The sequence below is a fragment of the Dipodomys spectabilis genome, unplaced genomic scaffold (assembly GCF_019054845.1).
Source record: "Dipodomys spectabilis isolate Male_0828 unplaced genomic scaffold, ASM1905484v1 ptg000140l, whole genome shotgun sequence".
Lineage (NCBI taxonomy): Eukaryota > Metazoa > Chordata > Mammalia > Rodentia > Heteromyidae > Dipodomys > Dipodomys spectabilis.
In genome coordinates, this window is record NW_024870817.1 from 39,376,235 (window position 1) to 39,402,889 (window position 26,655).

Below are 26,655 nucleotides of genomic sequence, written 5' to 3' on the forward strand. Positions count from 1 at the left end.
GTTATTTTTTTAAATAGAAATAACCCAGATTATCTTGCTAGAGAAATAAATTCCTATCATTTATTATATTAACATGATATATTCATATTAATGTAACAGCCCTACAACTGCAGCAAACCACACTGAATTTAAGATATATGAAGCCAGTTAAAATGATGCATAGTTATAATCCCACCACTTGGGAGATGAAGGTAGAAGGATCTCCAATTCCAGGCCAGCCTGGACTACACAGTAAGTTCAAAACTAGCCTGGGCCATATAGTGACATCCTATCTCAAACTAATTTAGACAGAATAACAAAAAGTAAAGAAATATAATTGAGTGAAAAAACCCTCACAGGTTGAAGATATATGTATTTGCTATAATATTTTTAAAAGCTAACGAACAAGTGAACTAAACAATATATACACAGTTTTAGAGATACATTAATATGTGGTTAAGCCATAGGGGGGGCGGGGAAACAAAGCAAGGAAAAGAAAAACAAAATTCAGGATAGTAATTACCTCTCCTGAATCAGGTAATAAGAGAGGAAGAGAACACAGGTGGGTTCAATGATACTGTAATGATCTAGGTTTTCTTGAGTAGTTGATTCATTGTTGCTTATTTTATTATTATGCTTCCTAACTTATATATTATATATTTATCTACTAAATATTAAATTATAAAAATTTAGTAAGTTTAAAAAGGAACAGTTTTGATCATAAATGTAAATTTTCTCTTAGGGTACGTGTATTGGGGAAACCAGTCATTATTTACATTTTTAACTATTCTAGTTTTACAATAGTAAAAACTATATGTGCTTCAGCCTATTTAGGGAGAAAGAACTTGCACAAATGGAAACACAAATATCCTCAGAGAATTGATTCTTAGCAGAATCACTTTATGAAATGCATTAGTGGAGACAGGAAACAATGCTGAAATGGAGAAAGGGAGACTTACTAATAATTTATTCAAGAGCTTGGCAAGTAGAGCGGTAAGGCAGAATGGAGACTATGGAGGCCTTTAAAGAGAAAGCAGAAATGGAGGGAATGGATAGTAGACTCCTTTCACCAAGGTACTAAGAACAAATTAGTTTCTCTGTTTTTTGTCATTTTTTTTTTTCTTGGTGGTTCTTGGGCGGGTTTGGAGTTTATTTGCTGAAGTTCTTTGGTGCTAGTTTACAAGGCAAAACCAACCAAACAACACAATTGGAATAATAATTATAATTTTTTTAAAAACACGGTCAACAACTTTCAGTCATTTCTTTATATGTTGTATTTTGACAAATCATTTCTTAAACAAATACAAAATAATCTAAAAGGAGAAAAAGCTATACATGGACTTTTTACACCGCTGATAAATAGACAGTACTGATCCAGGAGCGTCTCTGTCCAGGAATTCTTAGGAGACCCTGGCGAAGCACGGGCCTGCTGGGACTCTGGCTCCAGCTGTACTGCTGGCCCTTGGGCCCACACGGCCTGCTTCTGTGCTCAGTTCTCCAGCGGGGAGTTCTCCATCTCTGTCCCCTTCACAAGCCCCCCAAAATGCCTGAAGCCTCTCCAAATGGGATCTGTGGGAGGAAACCCGCCCCACCACAGAGCTATTTCCAGAGATGCTCATCTACCTCACGAGGTCAGAGGAGCCAAAGCCAGGCCACATAGCCCTGTGGAGACCCATGGCTCCTCTGCCTGACTGAAGGCAGCGCCTGCCACCCCGGCCTGGGCATGCCACCTGCTCTACCTGGCCCCACCTGCCTCACCAGGCGGAGTGGTGCAGCTGCCCTGAGAGTCCTGGAGAGAAGGTGGAAGAATGCCGAGCTCTGTAGCTCCCTTCGCACCACTGGGCCTGAGCTGGGCGGGCAGAGCTGCTGCTCATCCATTCCTGAGTTTCTCTGTTCTTTAGGTAGCTGGGCTCCTTAAAGCCTTTGAATTTGTTTGATGCTGGCATTACTGAGAGGAAAACTCTAAGCCCAAGGATGCTCTTGGTGAAGCATTTAAGGGAGGCTCTGAGGTCTCAGGCTCTTTCCAGGAACAGGCCTATTCTGGCCTCATGAAGTGTTAATGGTTTCCTACTCATCAATGTTTCATTTTTTAGTATTTTCAATGCAACTTCAAAATTATTTATGCTAATGATTGCCCCAAATCCAATAATGACAATAAACCAAAATACCCACTCCAAGCAAATCCTCTACTCCAAATATTTCATAGTCTTTTACATTCCTCAAATGAGAGCTGATTACTTGCTTATAATCTGCACACAGCACAGATCCCATAACGGGAAATGGCTTGAAGCATCCTAATGGACTTGGGTTTCTTAATCTATTTTTAAAGCTATTATCAGTAACTCTTCCCAAGGATGAGGTGGAGGGCTGTTTAATATATCAATGGTTTATTTTCTTCTCACCTGAGAATATGTCAGTTGGTGTGGCAGAGTTGTAGAAAGAACAATGCAAGTGTCACCACCCTATGGCATCTTTCCAGAGCTCCCAGTCTTTGCTCTGTGTGCCTACTATACACCAACACATATTCTGCTACAATGCTGCATTCATTTTTATGCTAGGCTTCTGAACTGGGCTGAAGGCTCCTTGAAGACCTTTTGCCTGTTTTTGCCTCTGCACAGCTGTGTCCTGGGTGTGGAATATGTTACAGGCACAATAAATGGGAAATTCTAATACACTGTTGGTGGGAGTGTAAATGAGTACAACCATTATCAAAATATAATGGATGGTCCTCCAAATGCTAGAAAGAGTACTACCATACAATCTAGCAATCTAAGTACTGGGTCTGTATCTAAAGGAAATACAATGAATAAATCCAATAGACACTTGTATTCCTATGTTTCCTGCAGCACTAGTTACAGTGGCTAAGACATGAAGACAATCCAGTTATCCATCAGCAGATAAGTCGATGGAGGAAAGGTATATATACAATACAGATTCTATTCAGCCATAAAAGAACACTATCCAGCCATAAAAGACAACATGGATGAACCCACTGAATATTATCCTGAGTGAAATAAGGCAGGCACAGAAAGACAAAGACTTTGTGATCTCATTTCTACATGGAATCTAATGGAGCTGATCTCATAGAAGTCAAGTAGAATGGTAGTTACCAGAAGCTTGGGTGGTTGCAGGGAAGAGAGACAGGGAAGTATGGATTAAATATATGATTATAATTAAATAGGAGGGGGGAAAAGCCCAGAAGAAGAAAATTTATAGAGATAAAATAGATGAGCTATTGCCAAAGGTCTTGTGTACAGTAAAATTGGGAATGAAAATTAAGGAATGGTTAAGGACTTTCTTGGGTGATGAAAATGTACTAAAATTGTAAGGAAGTTTACACAAGTTGTTGCATATATTAAAAACTATTGAGGTGTTTAAATGGGTGTGTGAATTACGCCTTTTTGTATGTTTGCTGATCTTGGGGCTTGAACTTAAGGCCTGAGCACTGTCCTTTAACTTTTTCCCTCAAGGCTGGTCCTCTCCCACTTGAGCCATAATTCTACTTCCATCTTTTTGGTGGTTAATTGGAAATAACAGTCTCATGGACTTTCTTGCCTGGATTCTCAGATCTCAGCCTCCCAAGTAGCTAGGATTACAGACTTGAGGCACTGGCTCTCAGACAAACTGTCTTTTAATGAAGCTGTTAAAAGAGCTGGGAATATGGCTTTAGTGGTAGACTGCTTGCCTACCATGCTTAAAGCCCTGGGTTCAATTCCTCATTACTACATAAACAGAAAAAGCCAGAAGTGGTGCTGTGGCTCAAGTGGTAGAGTGCTAGCCTTGAGCAAAAAGTAGCTCAGAGACAGTGCTCAGGCCCTGAGTCCAAGCCCCAAGACTGGCAAAAATAAATAAACAAAGCTGTTAGAAATAAGCACAGAATTAGTGATTAAGTATCAAATGAAATCAAGATTTTCCCTTTTTTGGACATAGGATCTTATTATGTAACTGAGGTTGGATTGGAACGTGGGATCTACCTGCTTCAGGCTCTGAGTGCTAGAATTTGATAAGATTTTTGAATATTTTTAAAAAGCACTTCAAAAATAAATGTTTATTTCAAAAACTATTTAAATAAAACAAGACCAGACTATACCTGAAATACAGTAGGTACTCAGTAACTTTTTCGTATGAGTATCACAATATAACTCTGGAAGTAAAGAAAACCACAGAATAAACAGTAGCCATTCTTTTTCTTTCTCTCATCCATAGGGGAACTCTACCACCTAAGCCACACCTTAACCCCCCCCCCCCCCCCCAGAACAGTGGTCTCTCTTTAGGTGCAGTTGCTTCAAGTGTTGAGAAGCTGTTCAAACAAAAGGTGAAATCCTCAAATCACTGTCCATGCTTCAAATACTTACTGATGCTAAAAAAATTAATTGGAGAGATTGTCTCACCAAGTTTTATGTTATCTTTCCACTGGTTTTAGGGAAGCCTTGCAGAAAAAGTCTGAAAAGTTGTAGGTACATTTTGTGATTTTTGTTTTGCATCTTTCTATAAGAAGGTGAGCTATGAGTAAAGGGGAAAAGACATCACGTGTTGACATCTGCAGAAGTTTAACTCTTTTTTTTTAAATCTTTTTTTGGGGGGAGCCTGAACTCTGGGCCTGGGCGCTGTCCCTCAGCTCTTCAGCTCAAGGCTAGCACTCTACCACTTGAGCCACAGCACCACTTCCGGCTTTTTTTTTCCTTATGTGGTGCTGAGGAATCGAACCCAGGGCCTCGAGCATGCAAGGCAGGTGCTATACCACTGAGCCACCTTCCCAGCCCCAGGTTTAACTCTTTTTAAAAGTAACTTTCATATTATCTTTTCTGGGCTTCACCACTTCCCCTTGAGCAGGAATGATCAACATCCTCTTTTTACAGATTAGGAAACTGAAATGACTAAATCTTATCTAAATCTGATCTACTCTTCAGGGAACAGGGCAAGGAGATGCTATTATCAAAGAAAAATTGTTCTGACATAATGAAGTCTATTTTTTCCTACCTTTTTTCTTTGTGTGGTACTGGGAAGCGAATATGGGGGGGGGTCTTCAGCAAGCTAGGAATAGCTTTTAACAATGAGACACAATCTTCCATCTCTCAGAATGGCTCATTATACAAAGCTACCACAAGCAGTTATGAGTAGGAGTCATGAATTGAAATAGGGGAAAGAAACTAAGCTCAACTCACAAAACAGTAAATACATCTGGGGATTTGTAGCCAAGGGAAAAACGAATGAAAGGAGTCAATAGATGGAAAATTACCAAGAGGAAATTACCGGGAGGGTAGGGGGATTCTGGCTAAAGGCTGGTTAGATTTATTTACACACTAAAGGTGCGAGGATGAGAAATCTGTTGATATTAACAGATCAGATATCAAGGTCAGATGACTTGGCAGGATTCTGGCTAAGCCTGACTTCAGCTGGGGCAGACTGGCCCAAATAGAGGCCGAATACAAAAGAGGGACGAGAAGCACCTAACTTAATAGTTTGGGTCATGAGAAGAGCTGTCACTCGGCCCAGTCAGACCTCCTTATTACTCATCCCCAAACAAGAAGAGTGAGGGGGTGGGCAGCACGGCTCTGGGATTGTGGGTAGGGAGGCTTGCTCCCCTTTAAACGCAGCGTTGCCCAGCAGCAGGGGCTAAGTAGGCCGAGTTCGACGACCACCAGAGGAACGTGCGTCGGAGCAAAAGCTCCACACCACGCACCACGCTCCGCCCCTCCAGCTGCACCCAACCTCGGGGCGGGCTCTGCAGGTCGGAGGGGCGGGGCCGTCGGTCCTGATTGGGGGGGGGCATCGGTCCTGATTGGCGGTCGGTCCCGGCCAGGGGTTTCCCCGGCTCCGCCCCCCGCCGCCGCGGCCGTCGCCGCCGCCGCTCCTCAGCCCGCGAGGCCGAGCTCTGGCGGATCCCGAGCTGCCCGGCGGGAGGGGCCCGCGCTGCGTTCCTCCCTCTACCGGTCCTCATTAAAGCACGAGTCCACACGCTCCGCCTGTTGGATAGGGTGCTGAGCACCGGAGAGGGAGCAGTAGTAGCAGGCCAGGGCCGAGCCGGGAGGGCCTGAGGCGACAGGGCTGCCGCGGCTGGCACGCCGGCGCCTCAGCCCCGCTCGAGTGTGTGCGGGAGCTGTGAGGGGAGGGGTCCCGGGAGCCATTGTTGGTGGTCAGAGTGCCTCCTGGCCCCAAGTCCGCCCTCTCGGACCGAGAGCAGCCGTCGCCCGCCCCTGGACCCGGGCTTGAGACTCGGGTACCTCCAGCCGCCTGCCCGCCGCGCCGTCCGCCGCCCGCAGCCCAGGTGGAGACCATGTTTGACAAGACGCGGCTGCCGTACGTGGCCCTCGATGTGCTCTGCGTGTTGCTGGGTACGTAGGCGCCGCGGGCCCGAGGGGCGTGCGTGCGCGCGGGCCGGGGTGGGCGGGGTGGTGCGCCGACGTGCGGGCCGGGGTCCCCCGGGCCGGGAAGCCTGCCCAGCCGCCGCGGCGCGTGGGGTGGGTGTGCCTGGCGCGGGCGCCGCTGCCGGGCGAGACGCGGGGCGGGGGTGCTTCCGCAGCGCGGGACCCCGCTTTGCAGCCTGCACCCCAGCTCCCGCGTGGCCGCCACTGCCTTGTCTGTCGCCCGCTCGGTGCGCTGCGCCCAGCCCTGCTTTGCGCCTCTGCGCTCGGTCCTCCGCTCCTGTCCTCTGTGTCTAGCAGGCAGAGGGGCTGTTCCCCCTCGCCCACTGCAGGCAGTCCCGGCCACAGGCTCGTCAGGTTCTGTGGAGAACCTGGCGGGTGTGCGCGGGGGCTTCTCAAGTAGCAGGCGCCAGTGCCTGGGTTAATCTTACTTGTGAGAAAGTTTAATTTTTCGGCTATAAAAGGCTAGAAGGCTCCTTAATTAGAAGGTGTTGCCAAGTTGTAAATTGTCAGGTTGCAAGTAGGGATGAGAATGCCAAGTTCCTGTCTGTAGGTCTGAGGACGCTTGCTTTAGGGTGGAGGGGAGGGGCCCGGTGTGTGTGTGTCTGTGTCTGTCTGTCTTGCAGGCTGCGGTTTCCTTCTCTGGGCAGACCTGGCGGTGGTTAGCTTTTCATCTCCTGAGACAATCCTGCCAGGAGCTGCAGCAAACTTGGCGTTGTTTTCCTTATCGAAAGACTGCAGTTCTAGCGTTTCTGGTTTCCAGGTGCTGCTTCTTCCTTAGGATGAGAAAGAATTGGACACACTTAGAGAAAGGGATAGGCGTTGGAAGGAGTGGCAGGCAGTTACGAACTATTTATGTTAGGGAAAACAGCAAGACCTGCTGGAGGTTTGGTAGTGCGACTCCTGTTTAAGTAATCTAAGTAGTAGTCCTGGCAAGTCCTCAGGGTCCCAGATGCTTGCCTTGGCTTTCCCGCATCCAAGAATCAGGTCTGTATAATGGCTTCTCAGGGCAAGGAGTTTCCTCCTGTTTTAACTCAGTAATTCTAGAATGTTCAACTCTCCTTCCATTTAGGTGCTTACAATCTTAACAAAGTCATATAAACGCTGGTATTTTTTTTTTACCTCTCAGGAAAAATTTCTTTTTTATAATTATAATTATAGTAATTATTATATATGTACAAAAGGATTCAAATTCCATGTCAGGTTATGAGAACAATGTTTCTTGGTCCTTGTTATCCCTTCATTCTCCCTTTCCTACCCCTACATAGTTCATTTTTTATTGTTATTATTAAGGACTTGTAACTCAGGTTATGAGCACAATGCTCCTTGATTAGTGTTACTCCTTCACGTTACATAGTTTTGTTTTTTTTTTACATAACCTATATTGAATATAAGGACTACATTTGTTTACCTCTCTTCTATTCCTGTGGAAAATTCCTTTTGGTATCTATGAAACTTCTTTATTGTTTACCAGAATACTTCTATGTAGTTCCATTGCGAATTTTAGGTGAAGAGATACAATTTTTGACAATCTTTAGGCCAAGCGTGATTGTGCATTCTGTGATCCCAGCACTTGAGATGCTGAGGAAGGAGGCTCTTGAATTGGAGGCTTGCCCAGTCTGAATAGCTAGATCCTGTTCTCTATCTCTCTCACACACACCTTAATATACTTACATATTTACTTGCAGTGAAAAGTTTACTTTTGGTAAAAATGTTAACTTAGAAATATATTTTAATATTTACTGGAATATCATCAGACGTCATCTATATTTCAGTGAAAGGAGAGAAGAATGGTTAATTAGAAATAATTTTGTTAGTTTCAGTGTATTTTCACATATTCTATACTTTACAGTCATATATTAACCTCTCTTTTCTTACCATATGGGATTATTAACTTGTAAAATAAGGTGAGACCTAACAATGATGAGACGAATGAAACAGAATATATGTCGCTCTTAGGTAGCTGAAACTGTTATACAAAACTTTATGCAAGTTCCATTTTCTTTTTTTTAAATCACATATAAGGGAGACTGTAGTACAAATTAATGAATTAATGAATTTTATTTTCAGTATGATGCAAACATAATTGTTTGTTTCTTAGAGGTTGGTGTAATTTTTTTTCTAAATTGACCTGATGTTTCGAGGAACATGATGATTTTTAATAAGATATTTAAAAATTTCATTAATGGTTCACAAGAAGCTTTTTTTTGTGGACTTGTGAACTTTTTGAAAAAACACTATTTGAAACATATTTGTTTTCATATTATTCAAGTTTCTCTTATAATTCATTGTGTTAAGATAAATGTCAGCTTCACATTTTCTAAATGGTAGCTACCAGTCTGAGAATGTGGCTTAGTGGCAGAATGCTTGCCTAGCATGCCTTGGGTTCCATTCCTCAATACCACATAAATAGTGAAAACTACAAGTGGTGCTGTGGCTCAAGTGGTAGAGTGCTATCCTTGAGCAAAAGAAGCTCAGGGACAATGCCCAGGCCCTAACTTTGAGCCTCAGGACTGGCAAAAAAATAAATAGCAAATACCTTACTTTTCTTCATTACTTTAATTAGATATGAAATTTAATATTTTTCTATAGTTAAACATTTTTCTAGTGTGAACATAGGGACCATATTGTTTGGTTTCTATTTACTGTCAGCAGTAAAATCATGGAAGAGGTTATCGATTTGGCCTTAACTTTTTCTTAACTTTATCTGCAGGTAAGAATTGACTATACCAGCAAAAGGATGATTAAGCATTTTATAAGTACAGGGCTTTGTGCAAGTGCTTCATAATTATAATGTGAATATGTTCCAGATTATGTTAATGACCACTCTAACATCATTCTGTATTTCCATTTTAATGTGATGATGTTATGTGATTTTGTTTTAAAAGTACTTTATAATTTTACCATGGGTAATGTCTTCTGAAGTGAGGATTAAACATGCTCTGTGTGTATATTTATGTGTATGTTTCTACCCCCTAAATTGTCTTTATTGTCAGTGTGCAGCATTAATTTCTCTCTATATACATGCTCAAGTTATGTGTCCTTTCAGTGTAAATCCTTGGAAACAATGAGAATTTTGATAGATAACCTACATTTGATTCTTTTCTGAAATGAAGTCATCTTACTCTGGTTCTTCTGATGAATGGTTCTGTCAATGTAGAAAAGGCCATATTCTCTAAAGAGAATGATAAAGGAGTGGTATGAAAATGACTGTATTAAACTATCTTGGATACAGTTTATTAGTGTTTAATTGCTAAGAATCATTCCCTGTTTTTGTCATGCCGTTAACCATTAATTGATTATGTGTACATTGATTGAAGGCCACCTTCGTACCTTGCTATGTGCTAGTGATACAAAGATGAAAAATCCTTGTCCTATATATATAGTACATTATGATAAGTGGAATAATGCAGGTATGAGTGCCCTTGGACCTGTAATCTGTAATACCCTTTGATCCTTATGCGTGCCTTAGATCTATATAGAAATGGTTCTTTACTCTGAGAAATACAGAAATGCCAGAAGTAAATGTAGATCTCTGGATTTACATGTTAATGGGTTATTTGCAGAAAGTCCCAGGATGTCTAGAATATGTGGAGGGAACTAATGAAAATCTTTCTCTGTGTCTGTGTTTTGCTTTGTGGCAGTCATTTAGAATACCTTTTCTGTGCTACATATGCTCCATTTTCCCCTCCAGATCTTTTCTCCACTCTGCTCTGTCCTTTGGGAAGCACCTTCCATTGACTACCTCAACTGAACCCTTGCTTTTTTAAAGAGCCAGTTCCCTCCTGATGGATTTGTGTGGCAAGGGCTTTCTGTGTTCTGTGAGTAGGTCACAACTCATATTCAATAGCCCTCTCTGTCGCCTCGCTACAGTTACAGATGTTCTGGTAACCTTTCTCATTCTTTTGGACTTAGAGATGTTAATTTTTTTTGGGGGGGGGGAGTCCGGTCGTGGACCTGACCTCTGGGCCTGGGCGCTGTCCCTCAGCTCTTCACCTCCAGGCTAGCACTCTACCACTTGAGCCACAGCGCCACTTCTGGCTTTTTTTTCTGCTTATGTGGTACTGAGGAATCGAACCCAGGGCCTCATGCATACAAGGCAAGCGCTATACCACTGAGCCACCTTCCCAGCCCCAGAGATGTTAATATTTTCCAGATGTTGCTGTACACCACCATTGCTTGATGCTTTTTCCAAGTCCTACATATATTGTTGAGAATGGTTCCTTTAGTAAATTCTCTTGAAAATATCATTTGAGTGTTTTGTTGTTGTTGATTCCTCCTCCTCTTCCTCCTCCTCGTGTGTGTGTGTGTGTGTGTGTGTGTGTGTGTGTGTGTGTGTGTATGTGTGTGTGTGTGTGTGTGTGTGTGTGTGAACTCTGGGCCTGGGCACTGTCCCTCAGCTCTTCAGCCCAAGAGTAGCAACCTACCACTTGAGCCACAGCGCCACTTCCAGCTTTTTTCTTTTTGCTTATGTGGTGCTGAGGAATAGAACCCAGGGCCTCAGGCATGCAAGGCAAGTGCTCTACCACTGAGCCACCTTCCCAGCCCCTCCTCCTCATCTTTTCCTTCTTCTTCCTCCTCCTCTCTCTACTTCCTCTTCCTCCTCCTCTTGTGGGGGGAGGGGGCAGAATTGTATTGATAACACCCATCTATGTCCAACTATATGTGAGGTAAGCTTTTCTTTCTAGACATCAGTTCCAGCTTCCCTCATTAGCAGATGCAACAGGCATCTTTGGGGCCTGGTGTTGACTTTCTTAGGAGGGAACAGGTTATGGTTTCCTTAGCATGCGCTAAATGTGGAATCACTAGGTAAGAGAACAAAATCTGGCAGCAAAAAATGGTGGTTGTGGAATCCCTATGACTTGTTATCCCAGTATTAATTACCTGGAATATGGATGTCTTTTGTTATCACTTATAATGCTGACATCATTCTACCCCATTATAAATATACCCCTAAGGAATGGTACCTTTCCTAATCTCCAAACTGGATCCCTTGTGTAAAGAGCTTGGTGTGGGGGGGAATGTTATGGTAAGATTCATACTTGCTGTATAGACTTTTGCATTTTGTGCTTTCACCTTCCCAGCCCGACTTCTTGCCATTTTGACTAATTCCAACTACGGAAATTTCTATTGCTTCTTCTTTTTTTTTTTTTTTCTTTTTTGGTCAGTCGTGGGGCTTGAACTCTGGGCCTGAGCGCTGTCCCTCAGCTCTTCAGCTCACGGCTCTACCCCTTGAGCTACAGCGCCACTTCCTGTTTTCTGGTGGTTTATTGGAGATAAGAGTTTCATGGACTTTCCTGCCCCCTGGCTTTGAACTACAATCCTCAGATCTCAGCCTCCTGAGTTGCTAGGATTACAGGCATGAGCCACCAGCGCCCAGCTAATTTCTATTGCTTCTGATGAAAGTTTGCTAGTTTTGTTTCCTTAATTTAATTTTTCTTGTTGCTTCCATTCAGAGGGAAGGAATCTCAAAAAAATGAACAAAAAAGTGTCAAATTGGCATATTCTTAGGACAGAATAGAATCTTGTTGCAAAGCTTTTGCTTATGTTAAGTGGGTAATTTTTAAATGAAATAACTAATTTTAGTGCAGAAATTAGTAACGCTTGAATAAAGCCAGATTCAATTCCATGTTGTTTACAAAAGATACAATGACAAGTTAAACTATGGAGTTACAACATATGAGATCTTAAGCACAAGAAACATGGGACAATTATATTAATATGAGACAAATATAAATGGGTAGTTTGGAACAAAAGTAGGACCATATTAAAAATTGTCACTATTTGGCTCTTAAGATGAATTTTAACTTATGTTTGCCTTGTTTCAGATAAAGAATGGAAATATTGGATAATGATTCCCCTTACATATTTTATAACAAGTTCTTCCTTCTATTGTCTTTGAATTACATCCTTTTAGAAATTCAGAGGTGCTATGAATTTTTATTAATGTCTTTCTCATTTTGTCAGTTTTGGCTGAGCTGTACTAAATTAATCAGCTTGGGGGATTATTCTGATTCCTTTGGACAAGAAACTGAAGCTAGTTTAAGCTGTAAATATTAACACTACTAAAAGAAGAAGTTGGCAAGAAAATGACTAAACTCTAGATTTTATGTATACTAATTAACATATAGCTTTAGTTTTTGTGGTAAAGAATTTAGTTAATTGCCTATTTTCTTCTAGTTTGTCTTCTACAATTGATATGGAAATAATACAGCAGTTAGGGATTATGTAGTTACTGTCCCGTCCCTCTTCTCTTGATTTATTTTCAGAAAAGCATTTATCATCTAGAGATTATGAATGTTACAAGCTTCCTTATCTTTCCTTGTATTCTGTTCTTTCACCTTTTACCCTCTTTTTAATTTTTATTCTTCCCACACTTCCTTGTTTTCTTCCTTCTGTCCTTTACATCTTTAACTTTTAGGTTTAAATGACATATGACTCGGGCAGTTTTGTGTGTGTGTGTATATGTGTGTATGTGTATATGTGTGTGTTTTAACTGAAACTAGTATAAAGTTGGGAGTGTCTTGTTCTTTAAAAAACTGTAGTTTTGTTTTTTTTTTTAAACATTAGAGACAACATATTCTGGTAGTGGACATTATACCATACTGCTTATATTCAAATTTCATTTTCTTCATTTACTGTATGACATTCATAATGTTTTCTACTTACGCTTGTTTCCTCAGATGTGTAATGGTGAAAGTACCTACTTCATGGAGTTGTTCTGAGACTTAAAAAGTCAATATGTAAAATATTTACAGAATAATTTGCACTTAACTACAATTTTTTTTTTGGTAGTATTAGACTTTGAACTCGGGACTCTTCTCAGAGCCCTGCTCCTTGCTGCTGTTGTTGTTTTTTGTCTTTTGAGGTGGAGTCTATTGAACTGTTCTTTCCAGGCTGGGCTTGAACCATAATCCTCCAGTTCTCAGCCTCCTGAGTAGCTTGTATTTCAGGCATGAGACATCAGTACTCAACTAAAATAATCCTACTACATATAACATAATCATAATATGAGTAAAAATAACACTTAACTATAAAACAGAAATTGTAAAACATTTTCCATGAGTACTCACGGAATGAATTTGAAGCCTAGTGTTTTATCTATCATGTGTAAAAGCCATATATATATATATATTTTATCTATCATGCATAAAAGCCATATATATATATATATATATATATTCTCCAAGTAGTGGTAATTCTAGGCATAGTGGAAATGGATCTGTGTTGGTCTGTAGTAAAGTGTAATTAAATAAATGGAAAAACTGATACTTTATACAGTGATAAGTCCCAAGTTTCACCCTATTCCAGAAAATGAGAATTTGCTATCCTCCACTTTTTATTGCTCAGGTCTTGGCACTGCCTCCTTCCCTTGTTAAAAAGTAGAGTCAATAATCCTAAGATTTTTGGGTGACTGTAATTGTACATTGTCGTTTGTCAAATTCTGTTATTTCAATTTATCTCTGCAGTTAACCAGGCAGCAAAGAAAAAACTTGTGTAATATGACCATGCCTCCTCCTCCTGTTACTCTTGTCTTTCAGCTATTTATTTTGATGTGTGTTAAACTGAAATTATTTTTCTGTTGTATAAATACAGTTAAGTTTGTTTTAAAGTGTTTGACTTTCTATCATCTGTGTGTGTGTGTGTGTGTGTGTGTGTGTGTGTGTGTATACATACACTCATGTGTATGTGTGCTCACTAATACTGGAGCTTTAACTGAGTTCCTAGGCACTGTCCTTTGGTTTTTTCACTCAAGGCTGGCACTTTACCACTTGAGCCACTCCCTCCCTCCCTCCTTTTTTCTCTATCTCTCTCTCTCTCTTACTCTCTCTCTCTCCTTCCTTCTTCCTTCCCTCCCTCCCTCCCTTGCCTTTCCTTCCCTTCCTTTCCCTTTCCTTCCCTTCCCTTCCCTTGCCTTCCTTCCCTTCCTTCCCTTCCTTTCCTTCCTTTCCTCCTTTCCTTCTTTTCTTTGTGTGGCTAATTGGAGATAGTCTCACAGACTTTCCTGCTAGTACTGACTTTAAACCACAATCCTTAGATCTTTGCCTTCTGAGTAGTATAGGCATGAGCCACTGGTTCCTTGCTTGATTTTGTATCATCTTTCATTTAATTATTGAATAATTTTAGTACAACACTAGGAGCTGAAAATACCAATGTGAAAAAGAGATAAATTCTCTACCCTAACATATGAAATTTACAAAGGTTTGTAAAAACTTAAGAAAGAATTAAAATGGTTATGATAGTGAGACTTGGGGGAATGGCAGTCCCAAAGATGTTTCTCTGAGGAAGGGATAATTGAGTTGAGAGATGTTTATATTGAAACTAAGGAGAAGGTGGGGGAGGCATCCAAGCATAGGGAAGAGCAGATGTTGAGGAACAAGGAGGAAAGGACACTTTATAATAGAAAACAGGCTGGCAAGGCTAGTTTATACTGTACATTTGTGTTTTTCTTTCCTGATGCTGGGGATCAAATCCAGGACTACATGTATACTAGGCAAGGGTTCCTTTTAGGCTTTTTTTTTTCTTTGCTGGCACCAAGCTTGAATTCAGGACCTCCTGCTCTTGCTTGACTTTTTTCCCTCTTTCTTCTCATAGCTGGCACTCTACCATTTGAACCATGCTGGCATATTAGAGATAGATTTTTTTTTTGTTCAGTCCCTGGGCTTAACTTAGGGCCTGGGCATTCTCCCAGAGCCTCTTAGTGCTGTACCACTTGAACCCACAGCACCCCATCTAGCTTTTTCTAAGTCGTTTATTGGAGATAAGAGTCTTACAGACTTTCTTGCCCAGACTGGCTTTGAACTGCGATACTCAGTTCTCATACCTGAATAGCTAGTTATTATAGGCATGAATCTGTAGTACCAAGTTCCCATCTATATTCTTAGTAAATTTTGTACTCCTTATGTTTAAATAGGAGGGAATGATAATAACAGCTAATATTTATTTAGTGCTCCTGACCTTGTGTAGCTTGTGCAGTCTCAACAGCTTGCTCAGCAAGGGTTGTTTGGTCATCCCTCTTTTGTAGATGTTGAAACTGAGGCCTAGAATAGTTGGGAAACTCACCCAAAAGAACCCAGCTAAGAATCGGTATGGGTCAGCAATTTTAGACACATTTTTGAGGATTATACATTTTTCCCCCTGGTACTAGGTTTTGAACTCAACCTTGACTTCATTCATTTTGCTTACTCACAGCTAGTGCTTTTCAGCTGTGCCATGCTTCTAGCCAACCTTTTTGCTGTTTTTGAGCTGCAGTCCTTTTAATTTCAGCCTTCTAAGTATCTAGAATTACAGGTGTGAGCCAGTGGCACCTGGTGGAGAACTATAATTTTCAAGCATTGATGTACTGGTCCAGATTTGGACAAGGTTGTAATGAGTGGAAACAATGAGCGAGTAGCGATAGGGGGAATTGGTTGAATCTATAAAGCACTGATCATTATAGGCCCAAATGTTTTATAACTATCTTAATTTTGTTTAGTGGTGATGTATTTTCAGAGTCAATTTCTTCTTAGCATATGTTAAGCATATGTCTATTTAAAAGAAACCCTTTAATTTTTCATAATTCAAACTCCTAATAACTATTGAGAGAGTTGTAACAAGGGTAACTTGTTGAGGATATAACTGGAGGATGTAACTAATTGGTCCTGTTGCAGGCATTCCTTCTGACTTCACAGCAAAGAAAGAACATTTGAACTTCCTGTGTTTGAGTGAATCATGTATTTTAGTGTTCATAGTCACCTATGGTAAGACATTCCAGCAGATATAGTTAGAACCTCGTGGTTTAGTCCTCAGTTGTCACTGCTTGGAAATGTTTCCTGAGTATCTTTCAGGGTGGGGTGTCTAGGAAAATGACATATAGGAAATGTGTAGTGGATGAGCTTTGCAGTTAATTGGCAGCTTGTTAAGCCAGGTTCTGCTTTGCCTTTTGGTTTATTTGCAACAACTGTAGGGAGTAGTGGATAGGCTGCTTGAGAGATACTTAGAGAAAACAAACCCCATTATTAACAATGTTTTAAATATGTTTTTAAAAACATATGAATGTGCCTTTGGTAAGTATTTTAATATTTACTAAAGTAAAAATAATGTCATTTTATGTTGTACCACCAGGAGTACAAAAATGGTTGAAAAATAAAGCATATGGATCTCTTAATAGCTTCTTGCTTACTGTAGAAGGCAGACTCTTAAGAAATTATAGTAATACTCTGTAATAAGTTATTGAGTGCCTGTGATGTCTAAGCACTTGAGATTACCATGAGAGAATGAAACAAAGTCATCATCTTCAAAAGGTACACAGAACTTTGTAAGGGGAGATAGTCAGATATTCGAATGAAGCCTGACTTTAATATTTAGAGACAATTTCCCCTGGTATCATTATTCTTCTTTCACCAGAGGTAAAGTTTCAAGAGCACTACTTTTGGTTTTGATAAATTCTGGAAGTAATTTCTGCAGCTAGCTCAGTATACCATCTGTATGTATTATTGTAATATGTGTGCTTAGAAAGTATGTGGCATGTGGTAAGCATTGAGATATTTGTTACATGAATGAATAGGAAATATACATAAGTAAGCTACTCTTGAGATATTTGTTACTGCCACATTGGGCAGGTCACCTCAATTGCCTATGAGTTTCCTCATCCAGTAAGGAAAAAGATGATGCTAATAGTGCCTCACAGTGCTGTGAAATTAGATGAGATAATATATGAGACAATGTTTGTTGTACATTTAATATTGTCCTGGCCTGCAGTAGGCATTAAAATGTTGCTCTTGTTATTATTAAGCTAGTAAACTAATTTTGTACCACATAGTATTTAAATGTGATTTTTATGTACTAGTGACTTTTCTTTTGGAACATTGTTTAATGTAGTCCTAATTATATTTTAAACAGATTGAAGATGTATCCTGGTTCATATTTTAGTACCCAGTTCTAGATTACCATGAGAAATGTTTAGTTACTCCTAATGTATTTCTTTCTGGAACCAAATACCTCATTATACTTCTGATTATATTTCTGGGTGAGCAGTATTCACATAGCTCATAGATAGGGTGTCTGAATGAATGTGCATTATTTGAGAGAAAACAATGAATTAGAAATACAAATAATTAAAGGTGCTTGTGATAGAGATACATAGTTTGAATTGTAACTTTTCTTAATACTGAGCTGCTAAAACATGAAGGTACTGAATATCTACCAGCTAAAACCTGGTTCTCTTTATAACTTATTTTGATCAATAAGAATTTAAGAAAATAATGTATAGCCGGATGCTTGTGGCTCATGCACCAGCCCAGGCAAGAAAGTCTGTGAGACTTGTATTTCCAATTAGCTGCCAGAAGAAGTGGAGCTGTGGCTCAGAGTGGTAGAGCCTGAGCAGAAAAGCTCAGGGATAGTCCCCAAGCCTTGAGTTCAAGCCCTATAACTGGTCCCCCCACCCCCCTCCCAAAATGTGTTTAACCATCGCACTTCTCTCTAGTGTTTTGAGATGGTTCTAAACTTAGTTAATAATCTTCAGCCCAGATAGTTTGTTAAATATATGAGCAAATAAAAATAAGATCAATGCATTTATACAGTTTTTCCTTAATTAAAGAAACACCTTAAAAAATAACCTCCCAATTTGTTTTAGAAAATATCTGTAGTCTACTTATGCATTGTAGCAGAGGCAAGTGACATTTGTTATATTTTATTTTTTTCAAATAAATAAAAGGCAAGACTTTTAGTAAAAGGTGAAATATTTATATGATTTGAAGAGAAACCAGCGTATTGAGACAGGAATTTTAAATTGTTCCTTTCCAAATATTTTCTACGTCTGACCCAATGGCCCAGTTGGAGAAAATGTTTCCCTGATACTATCAAAACTTGTTAGACAAGTTATGGGTAATGCTAACTTGACAGCTTGTATTGGATGTAAAACTTTATGTCCTGAAATACGAGTGAAATTCTAAGTGTGCCATTGAATAAAGCCTAGTTATTAAAAAAATTGAAAAAAAAAACAAAAAAATTGAAAACAAATGAGTAATTTCTTTATTTAGAGATAAGTGTTTGTATGTATTTCCCCCCTTAGTCAAGATTTGACACAGATGATTTTTTAAGGAAGAGCAATTGTGTAACTTTATTTAAAAGAGTAGAGTGTAGCTGGGCGCTGGTGGCTCATGCCTGTAATCCTAGCTACTTAGGAGGCTGAGATCTGAGAATTATGGTTCAAAGCCAGCCCTGGCAAGGAAAGTCCGTAAGACTATCATCTCCAATTAACCACCAGAAAACTGGAAGTGGCACTGTGGCTCAAATGGTAGAGCACTTGCCTTAGCTGAAGAGCTGAGGGACAGCGCCCAGGCCCAGAGTTCAAGCCCCATGACCGACCCCTCCCCCCCCCCCAAAAAAAAAGTTAAAAGTATGATTCATAGAAGGAGCTATTAGTTTGGAAGTCAGATTCTAGTTTTTGCCTCCACTCCTTTATGGAAGTATTTTATATTTTATATACATATTTTATATTTTATATACATATTTTATATTTTATCAATATATGAAACACATTTTTACTTGATTCTATTAATGCATCAAAATATTAAGAATTCTTTTGTATTCATAAGATGTATAAAAATTTAAGTATATGGCTATCACCTGCCACTTGGACAAGTCTCCTAAGTTGAAAACTTTATTTTTGTTGAAAGAGTCTGGGTTTAGGTCTTTACTTATGTGTTCTCCTTGGCATATGACCCAGTGTTTTCCACTACACAGTAACATCTGTTTTTTCAACAAATATTACTTGCTCATGTACTGTTTGGTAGTAGAGATAGTAGAGATGCAAATAATCCCCCAGATAAAATATAAAAATGGCCAGGTACTGTTGTCTCTCATGCCTATAATCCCAACTATGTAGGAGGCTAAGATCTAGGGATTGAGGTTTGAAGTCCTTGAGACTTCAAAAAAGAGCAAAAACAGCTGGAGCTAGATGGGTACTTGTGGCTCATGCCTGTAATCCTAACTACTCTGAAGGCTGAGATCTGAGGATTGCTGTTGGAAGCCAGTCTGGGCAGGAAAGGCCATGAGACTTTTATTTCCAGTTAGCCACCAGAAAGCCAGAATTGGGGCTATGGCTCAAAGTGATAGAGTTAGCCATGAGCATAAAAATGCAAAGGGATGGTGCCTAGGCCATGAGTTCAAGCCCTATAACAACAAAAAAAGCTGGAACTGGAGCTGTGCCTCAAATAGCAAAGCACCAGCCATTTTCAATAGAGCCCTGGGAATGTGGAGACCATGAATGGAAGCTTCCTAACCCTGCCTGCCCCAGGAAGCAATAAATGTTTGTGAAGAAGTATGGGGACTATGATAGTTAAAAGAAGCTTTTTTTTTTTTTTCCTCCAGTCCTGTGGCTTGAATTCAGGGCTTGGACACTGTCCCTGAACTTTTGCTCAAGGATAGCACTCTACCACTTGAGCCACAGTGCCACTTCTGGCTTTTTCTGTTTTGAACCCAGGCCTTTTCTGTTTGAACCCAGGGCTTCATGCATGCCAGGCAAGCACTCTACCACGAAGCCACATTCCCACCCAAAAGAAGTTTTAAGAATATAGAATGCGTTCACTTTAAAAAGAAAAGGTTAGGGCTGAGATGTAATTTAGTGGTAGAATGTGTCCTTAGCATGTGCAAGGCCCTGAATTCAATCCCCAGCATCTTTTCTGTCCCAAATTTCTTTGTCTACAGAGTAGAATAAATAGATAAGAGCAGGGAAGAGATATTTTAGGTAGTCTATTAGAAGGCTTTGAACAGTCTCAAGTGAGTAAGGAGACTAAGGCGGTGGTGATGGAAATGAAGAAAAGTGGATGTATTTGAGATCTGAGAAGTAAAGGTAACTAATAATAGGTGTTCTTTTGTCTTGTTTTCCATTGTAGAGCTGTTTATAATATAGTACCAGTATTGAATATTTGCTCCTAGACTTAAGGTTAAGAAATAATTTGTAGGATTCTTTCTTCTGTTTATCTTATGTTTAAAATAACTGTTGTACAGTCTGAGAAAATGAATATGTCATTTGTTACAACAATAATCCTAACCATTAAAAATAGAACGTTACCAAAACTTCTTGTCTTATATTGTATGTCTTTTTTTTTGGGGGGGGGGGTCCGGTTGTGGGGCCTGAACTCTGGGTCTGGACGCTGTCCCTTAGCTCTTCAGCTCAAGGCTAGCGCTCTACCAGCTGAGCCACAGTGCCACTTCCGGCTTTTCTCTTTTTGCTGATGTGGTGCTGAGGAATGGAACCCAGGGCCTCATGCATGCAAGGCAAGCGCTCTACCACTGAGCCACCTTCCCAGCCCCTATTGTATGTCTTAAAGAAAAGTCTATGTTTTTAAACAATGTGTTCTAATTTAGATATGCCAATTTGGTAACTTCGTGGTAGAGTAAGAGTTTTTACTGCTTTTCTTTTCAGGCACTAAAGTTAGTATAACTTTATTTTAGTTTCTGGAGCATTGCCATTTTATATTTCAGACTGTTAAAGGTCTACATAAATACTTTGTTTTTATTTTTTACTTTTTTGCCAGTCCTGGGGCTTGAACTCAAGGCCTGGGCACTGCCCTCAGCTTCTTTCGCTAAAGGCTAGCACTCTACCACTTGACCCAGTGCCATTTCTAGCCTTTTCTGTGTATGTGGTACTGAGGAATCAAACCCAGGGCTTCATGCATGCTAGGCAAGCACTCTTACCACTAAGCCACAGTCCCAGGCCCCAACATAAATACTTTATTTTTATTGGGGATTATGAATTGTATTATGGCTTAGGATGTATGGTCTCAGATCTGGAGTTTTGTTTATTTTAAATTACTATTTGTAGATTTCTTTCTTTCTCTCCTCCTTATCCCCCTCCTACTTTTCCCTCCCTCATTCTTCCTCTCCCTCCTCCTCCTTCCTTCTCTCCCCCTTTTCCTAGTGTTGGAGATTGGATGTAATCCTCAAGCATACTAGATAAGTGCTCTAACACCACTGAGTTATATCCCCAGTCTCGGCTTATAGATTCATGATTTTTTCCTACATAATTTTTCTTTTTTAAAATTTGTATTATTATAAAGGTGATGTAAAGAGGGGTTATAGTTACATATGTCAGGTAATGAGTACATTTCTTTAGGGACAAAGTTACCCCTTCTACACATATTTTGAGCACTAAAATAATTAATTTGTGCCCATGGGATCAAGTCAATTTGATTTTTTTTTTTTTTGTCGGTCATGAGGCTTGAACTCTGGGCCTGGGTGCTGTCCTTGAACTCTTTAGTTCAAGGGGAATGCTCTACGACTTGTGTCATAGAGCCACTTCCTTGATTACTTTCTAAGTTTGATTGTTGAAGTGGTTTCCTTAAAGGTTTTAAATTTTCTCTGAATCACTAACACTTCTGAGATATTTATAACTAATTTATATAACTACTCTGGCATTTCTATAAGAGTATTAGAATTTGCCAGCTTTATTCAAGACCACTATATTAGTAAGCACATATTTGTTATTCTTTGAAATATAAGCCTTACTACTGATTCGAAGAAGTTATTTCTTGCCCAGCTACCAATAAAGAAGGCTTCACTGAAAAGAATTTTGTGGGTGGAGTTGCTGAGACTGGAAGACCTTTTGCCTCAGAGAAAAGTAACAACCAAGTGTTTCACTGGGATACAAGATGCTTTGTTTTTACAAGTTTAAAAAACTTCTATAGATCACAGTTTTAGAGACTAAATAATCTCTTTACAGACTGTATTTCAAAAGGGACCTTACTCCTTAATTTACTATCCTATACTATCTTTTGAAGTTTGTAAGCTATTGAATTCTCTAAAGAAAAAGACAGTTTATTAATAAATATGTGATGACGTGATCCTGTTATGTACTATAGATTTTACAAGCTAAAATGTAGTGTGGTACACAGCTGTAATTCTAGCTACTGGGGAGGCTGAGGCAGAAAGATCATGAGGCCAGTTTGGGCTATACAGTGAGACTTGGTTTAAAAAGTGATTTTTAGGGGGAGGCTGGGAAGGGATGTGAAGGATAAACAAAGGAGGAGGCTGCAATGCTTGGTAAGAAATGTAAGCATTATCCTGCCCATGTAACTGTAACTCCTCTGTACAGTATGTTCACAAATAAAATTAAATTAAATTTAAAAAAAAAAAGTGATTTTTATTGAAGGAGCTCATATATATTTTTCTCTCACCAAGAGTATATAGTTTAAGATCTATTTTAATCTTTTGAGTTTGGATATATGTAGTATTTTTTTAAGATAGATTTGGCATAGTCCCTCTAGTTTCCGAGTATCTGAATCCTAGATAATACAGAATAGTGCAAGTTCTAGGTTAGGTCTTTCAATGATTTCTAGTCAACTGTGATTTCCAAATTTTCTCAGATTTAGTCATAATTAATTGATAACTAAAAATCAGACAAAAGAAAAAATATTACCAGTGCTGTTTTTTATTGCCACCTCAGATCATTTCTTTTTTTTCTTTTTTATTAGTTTACATTAGCTTTACATAGTGGGATTTTATTGTTACACTTCCATACATGTTTACAATCATTCTTACCCTCCCCCTCACTCTTCTCCTTTTTTCAACAGGTGTAGTTGTTCTATTTGAATAGTTACAATCAGTCTACTTTGACTGCGTTCATCATCTTTCATCCTCCTTGTTAGCCTAACCCCCTCCCTCTAGTACCCCACCAGAGATGATTCCTTTTAACAATTTGCTTGTATCTCTTACCAGTGGGCTTTTTAAATGTATATATTCCCACACTTAAAACAACAACAACTTTTTTTAAAAGACAGAGTTGGCATATTACTGCACTTACTTGTAGTTCTTTTGAAATGGGATCACACTCTGTTGTAATCACACTCTGTTCCTAAAATCCTAGGCTCAAGCAATCTGTTTCAATCTCCTACATGGCAGATTACAGATGTGTCTACCATGCTCCGTTTGTATTGTTGGTATAAGTGAAGAATTTTCTACAATTTTTTATGGCTATATGGCATTTTATTGTATGTATTTGACATAAGCAATTTTATTATCATTTTAGCATATTTAGGTTACCTGAAATTTTTGTGCTTTTTATATTGCATACATTATTTTGTAGGAACTTTGGAAACCTTTGGTCATCCATCCCAGATCTTCTCAATAAACCTGAGCCTATTTTTATCCCTTCCTTCCTTTTCCCTCCTCTCCAAACTCTATTAACAAGATCAGATCAGGTTGACAGGTTATACTTTATTATCAGACAATAAACAGGCTGGCTTCTGTGAATTCAAGGGTTAAAGAGACATTTGTAGAGGTAATTATAAAACATGAATTAAACAGTGTGATGGATTTATGTTTCATCAAGTCTGTCGGGGAAATACAAGAAAACAGAGGAGAAAAATAGGGAATAAACATTTGTTAAGCCTTCTTAATATGCCAGACACCACATTCGACTTATTAAGTTTAGTTTACAGCAGTTTTGGGGAGGTGCATAAATATTTGTTTTCACTTAGTAGAGAAGGAAACTGAGCTCAGGTAAGAAAATTGCCCATTCTCACTTAAGTAACAACTGGGAGAATTCCAGAAGTAAACCTAGTCAGGTCAGGTATATTGGATTTCCTGATTTTCTCCAGGACCGCACCCTGCCACACCAAAGGAAGGATTTAATTAGATTTAAATAGTTTAATAGAAGCTAGACTAGCAAGTAAGACTTAGCCAGGTATTTCGGATGAGGTTATTGGATGGAGCTTGTCAAGAGGTTTGAAACAAGTAATGGGCATAGAGAGGTAAGATGATGCTTAAGCCAACTTTGAGTAGTATTTTTAAAAATGTACGTGTAGCAATGGAATTCTATGCCTCCATCAGAAAGAATGACATTGCCCCATTTGTTAGGAAATGGAAAAACTTGGAAAAAATTATATTAAGTGAAGTAAGCCAGGCCCAAAGAAACGTAGGTCCCATGGTTTCCCTTATTTGTAATATCTAGTATATGTATGAGTCAAGCGGAAAAGGTCAGATAAGGTGATGTCAGGAAAATGAACCCTTAGATGTGTATTTTAATGTTTTTTTCTTTCATGCATGTGTTTCTAACACATTTATAAGATTATCTCTTTGTTGCTTTGTATGTCCCTCCCCCACAGTATAACCCCTGCTTTCACTATATTTGATGTCAGTATAACTTGTGGAGGAGATGGGGAAAAACCAGTTGTTTAAGGATACAGGTGGACCTGTTGCAACAATGAGAAGTACAAGTTGTCATGTCCAAAACGAACTTTACAACGTTGGTGCGGGGGGGGGGGGGGGGGGGGGGGGGAGGGGGGGGGAGGCTGAGGGGGGAGGAAGGAGAAGGATTGGGATTAGGGGGGGAGGGGGGAGGCTGGGAAGGGATGTGAAGGGTAAACAAAGGAGGAGGCTGCAATGCTTGGTAAGAAATGTACACATTATCCTGCCCATGTAACTGTAACTCCTCTGTACAGTATGTTCACAAATAAAATTAAATTAAAAAAAAATGTACGTGTAGTAAAACTCACACGTGGCATTTAGAATTTAGTCATGTAACTACAACACAACTAAGATACCTAATTGGTCAGTTCCTCCTCCCTTCATTGGCCTTGTATTCCTTCTTGCTTTTCCTTGTAACCCACTCCTCCCTCCCACTTGCTTTCTGCTCGAGCAATCACGGAGCTGTTCTCTATCCTATAATGTAATACAAATGGAACTCATATGATTCATGTTAATGGAATAATAGGCAGTCTTTTGAATCTGATCTCAGCATAATGCCTTTCTGATTAGGCCAGTCATTTCTGTTGTACAATCATTCTGTAAAATCTTTCTAATTTTTTTTTTTAACAATTTTTTTGTTTTATTTTGTTTTTTGTTTTTTTGGGTCTGGTTGTGGGGCCTGAACTCTGGGCCTGGGCGCTGTCCCTCAGCTCTTCAGCTCAAGGCTAGCGCTCTACCACTTGAGCCACAGTGCCACTTCCGGCTTTTTTCTTATGTGGTGCTGAGGAATCGAACCCAGGGCCTCAGGCATGCAAGGCAAGCGCTCTACCACTGAGCCACCTTCCCAGCCCCCTCTAATTTCTTTTTGACCCTTTAAAAATGTGCTTATGTTATTCCCTAACTGGACTTTGATTTGGCTAAGAAAGGATTAAGTTACAGTCTCAAGTAACAAAAAAACTTCAGATTTGTGATAAGTGCCCCAGAGAAGAAAAAAATGAACTGTCTTTCTGTCAGTCACCTCTTTGCTTACATATAGAAATCTGAATGGAAAGTTTGCTACTGATTGTGACCTTTGTCAGCTTGAAAAAAGAACAGCTGTTACCATAAGGGAGTGGGAGAAATGAATCTTATTTTTGGCCACTTCATACTTCAGTATGCCTTTCTGGGGAGGAACAACAGATGATCCACTTCTTGATTTTAATTTTTATTGGGCATGGATAATTATTATTTATAATTTGTTTCTTTTAAAATTTTTATTGTAAAGTGATACACAGAGGGGTTACAGTTACATATGTGAGGTAATGAGTACATTTATTTTTGAGCAGTGCCAATTCTTCCCACATTCTCTCCTAGTTTTTACCCTCTCAACTCACTTCACCCACAAGTTGTATAGTTCATTTTCAAGGTAGTGTCTAGTATCACTGCTGCATTAGTTCACCCTTTGCCACTCCATTTCTGTGCTCCCCCCCACTCTTCCCCGAACAGATAAATTTACATACAAGACAAAAAGTACAGAAATCAAAAACAGCAACAAAAGGGGGAAAATTTTTAAAGTAAAATAACAAAAACCCTCTTGTTTCCATTTCTTGGAGTTTATTTTGATGAACGTCATTTTATATGATAGTATGCACATAGCTATTGAGCCTTTGTGATCCTCTAAGAATATTATTTATTTGTTCAGAAAAGGCCTGCTAAAGTAACATGGCCTAAACAGCTTGCTTTAATTAGTCTTCTTGCTGTGCTGGGAATCCTAGGTCTCACACATGGCTAAGCAAACTTTCTACCCCTGAGCTATATCCCTAATACTAGCTCTGGATTTTTAAAGAAGCTATTAAGTATTTACACAAATTATTTTGAGAGTTTTATGAACTAAAATACTCCAAGACTAAAGATACTGTAAGTAGAGGCTGGGAAGGTGGCTCAGTGGTAGAGTGCTTGCCTTGCATGCATGAGGCCCTGGGTTCAATTCCTCAGCACCACATACATAGAAAAAGCTGGAAGTAGGTGCTATGGCTCTAGTGGTAGAGTGCTAGCCTTGAGCTGAAGAGCTCAGAACAGTGCCCAGGCCCAGAGTTCAAAGATACTGTAAGTTATTATTGACCCAAGCCATAAAATGTAAAATCCTTTGATAAGTATAACT

The 26,655-nt window shown here is 39.6% G+C and overlaps 1 protein-coding gene across 3 annotated transcripts in view; it reads left to right on the top strand.

The window, feature by feature from the left end:
- Positions 1–5,842: 5,842 nt before the first annotated feature.
- The window catches only part of Plpp1 (phospholipid phosphatase 1), an 83,206-nt gene continuing 62,393 nt past the window's right edge, over positions 5,843–26,655 (top strand). Inside the window, exon 1 of one of the 3 annotated variants that reach the window (XM_042690753.1) lies at positions 5,843–6,314. In XM_042690753.1, coding sequence (XP_042546687.1) covers positions 6,257–6,314 — 58 coding nt within the window. In that variant the 5' untranslated portion in view covers positions 5,843–6,256. The remainder of the gene's footprint in view (positions 6,315–26,655) is intronic. The other 2 variants (XM_042690754.1, XM_042690755.1) reach the window with 2 other exon arrangements.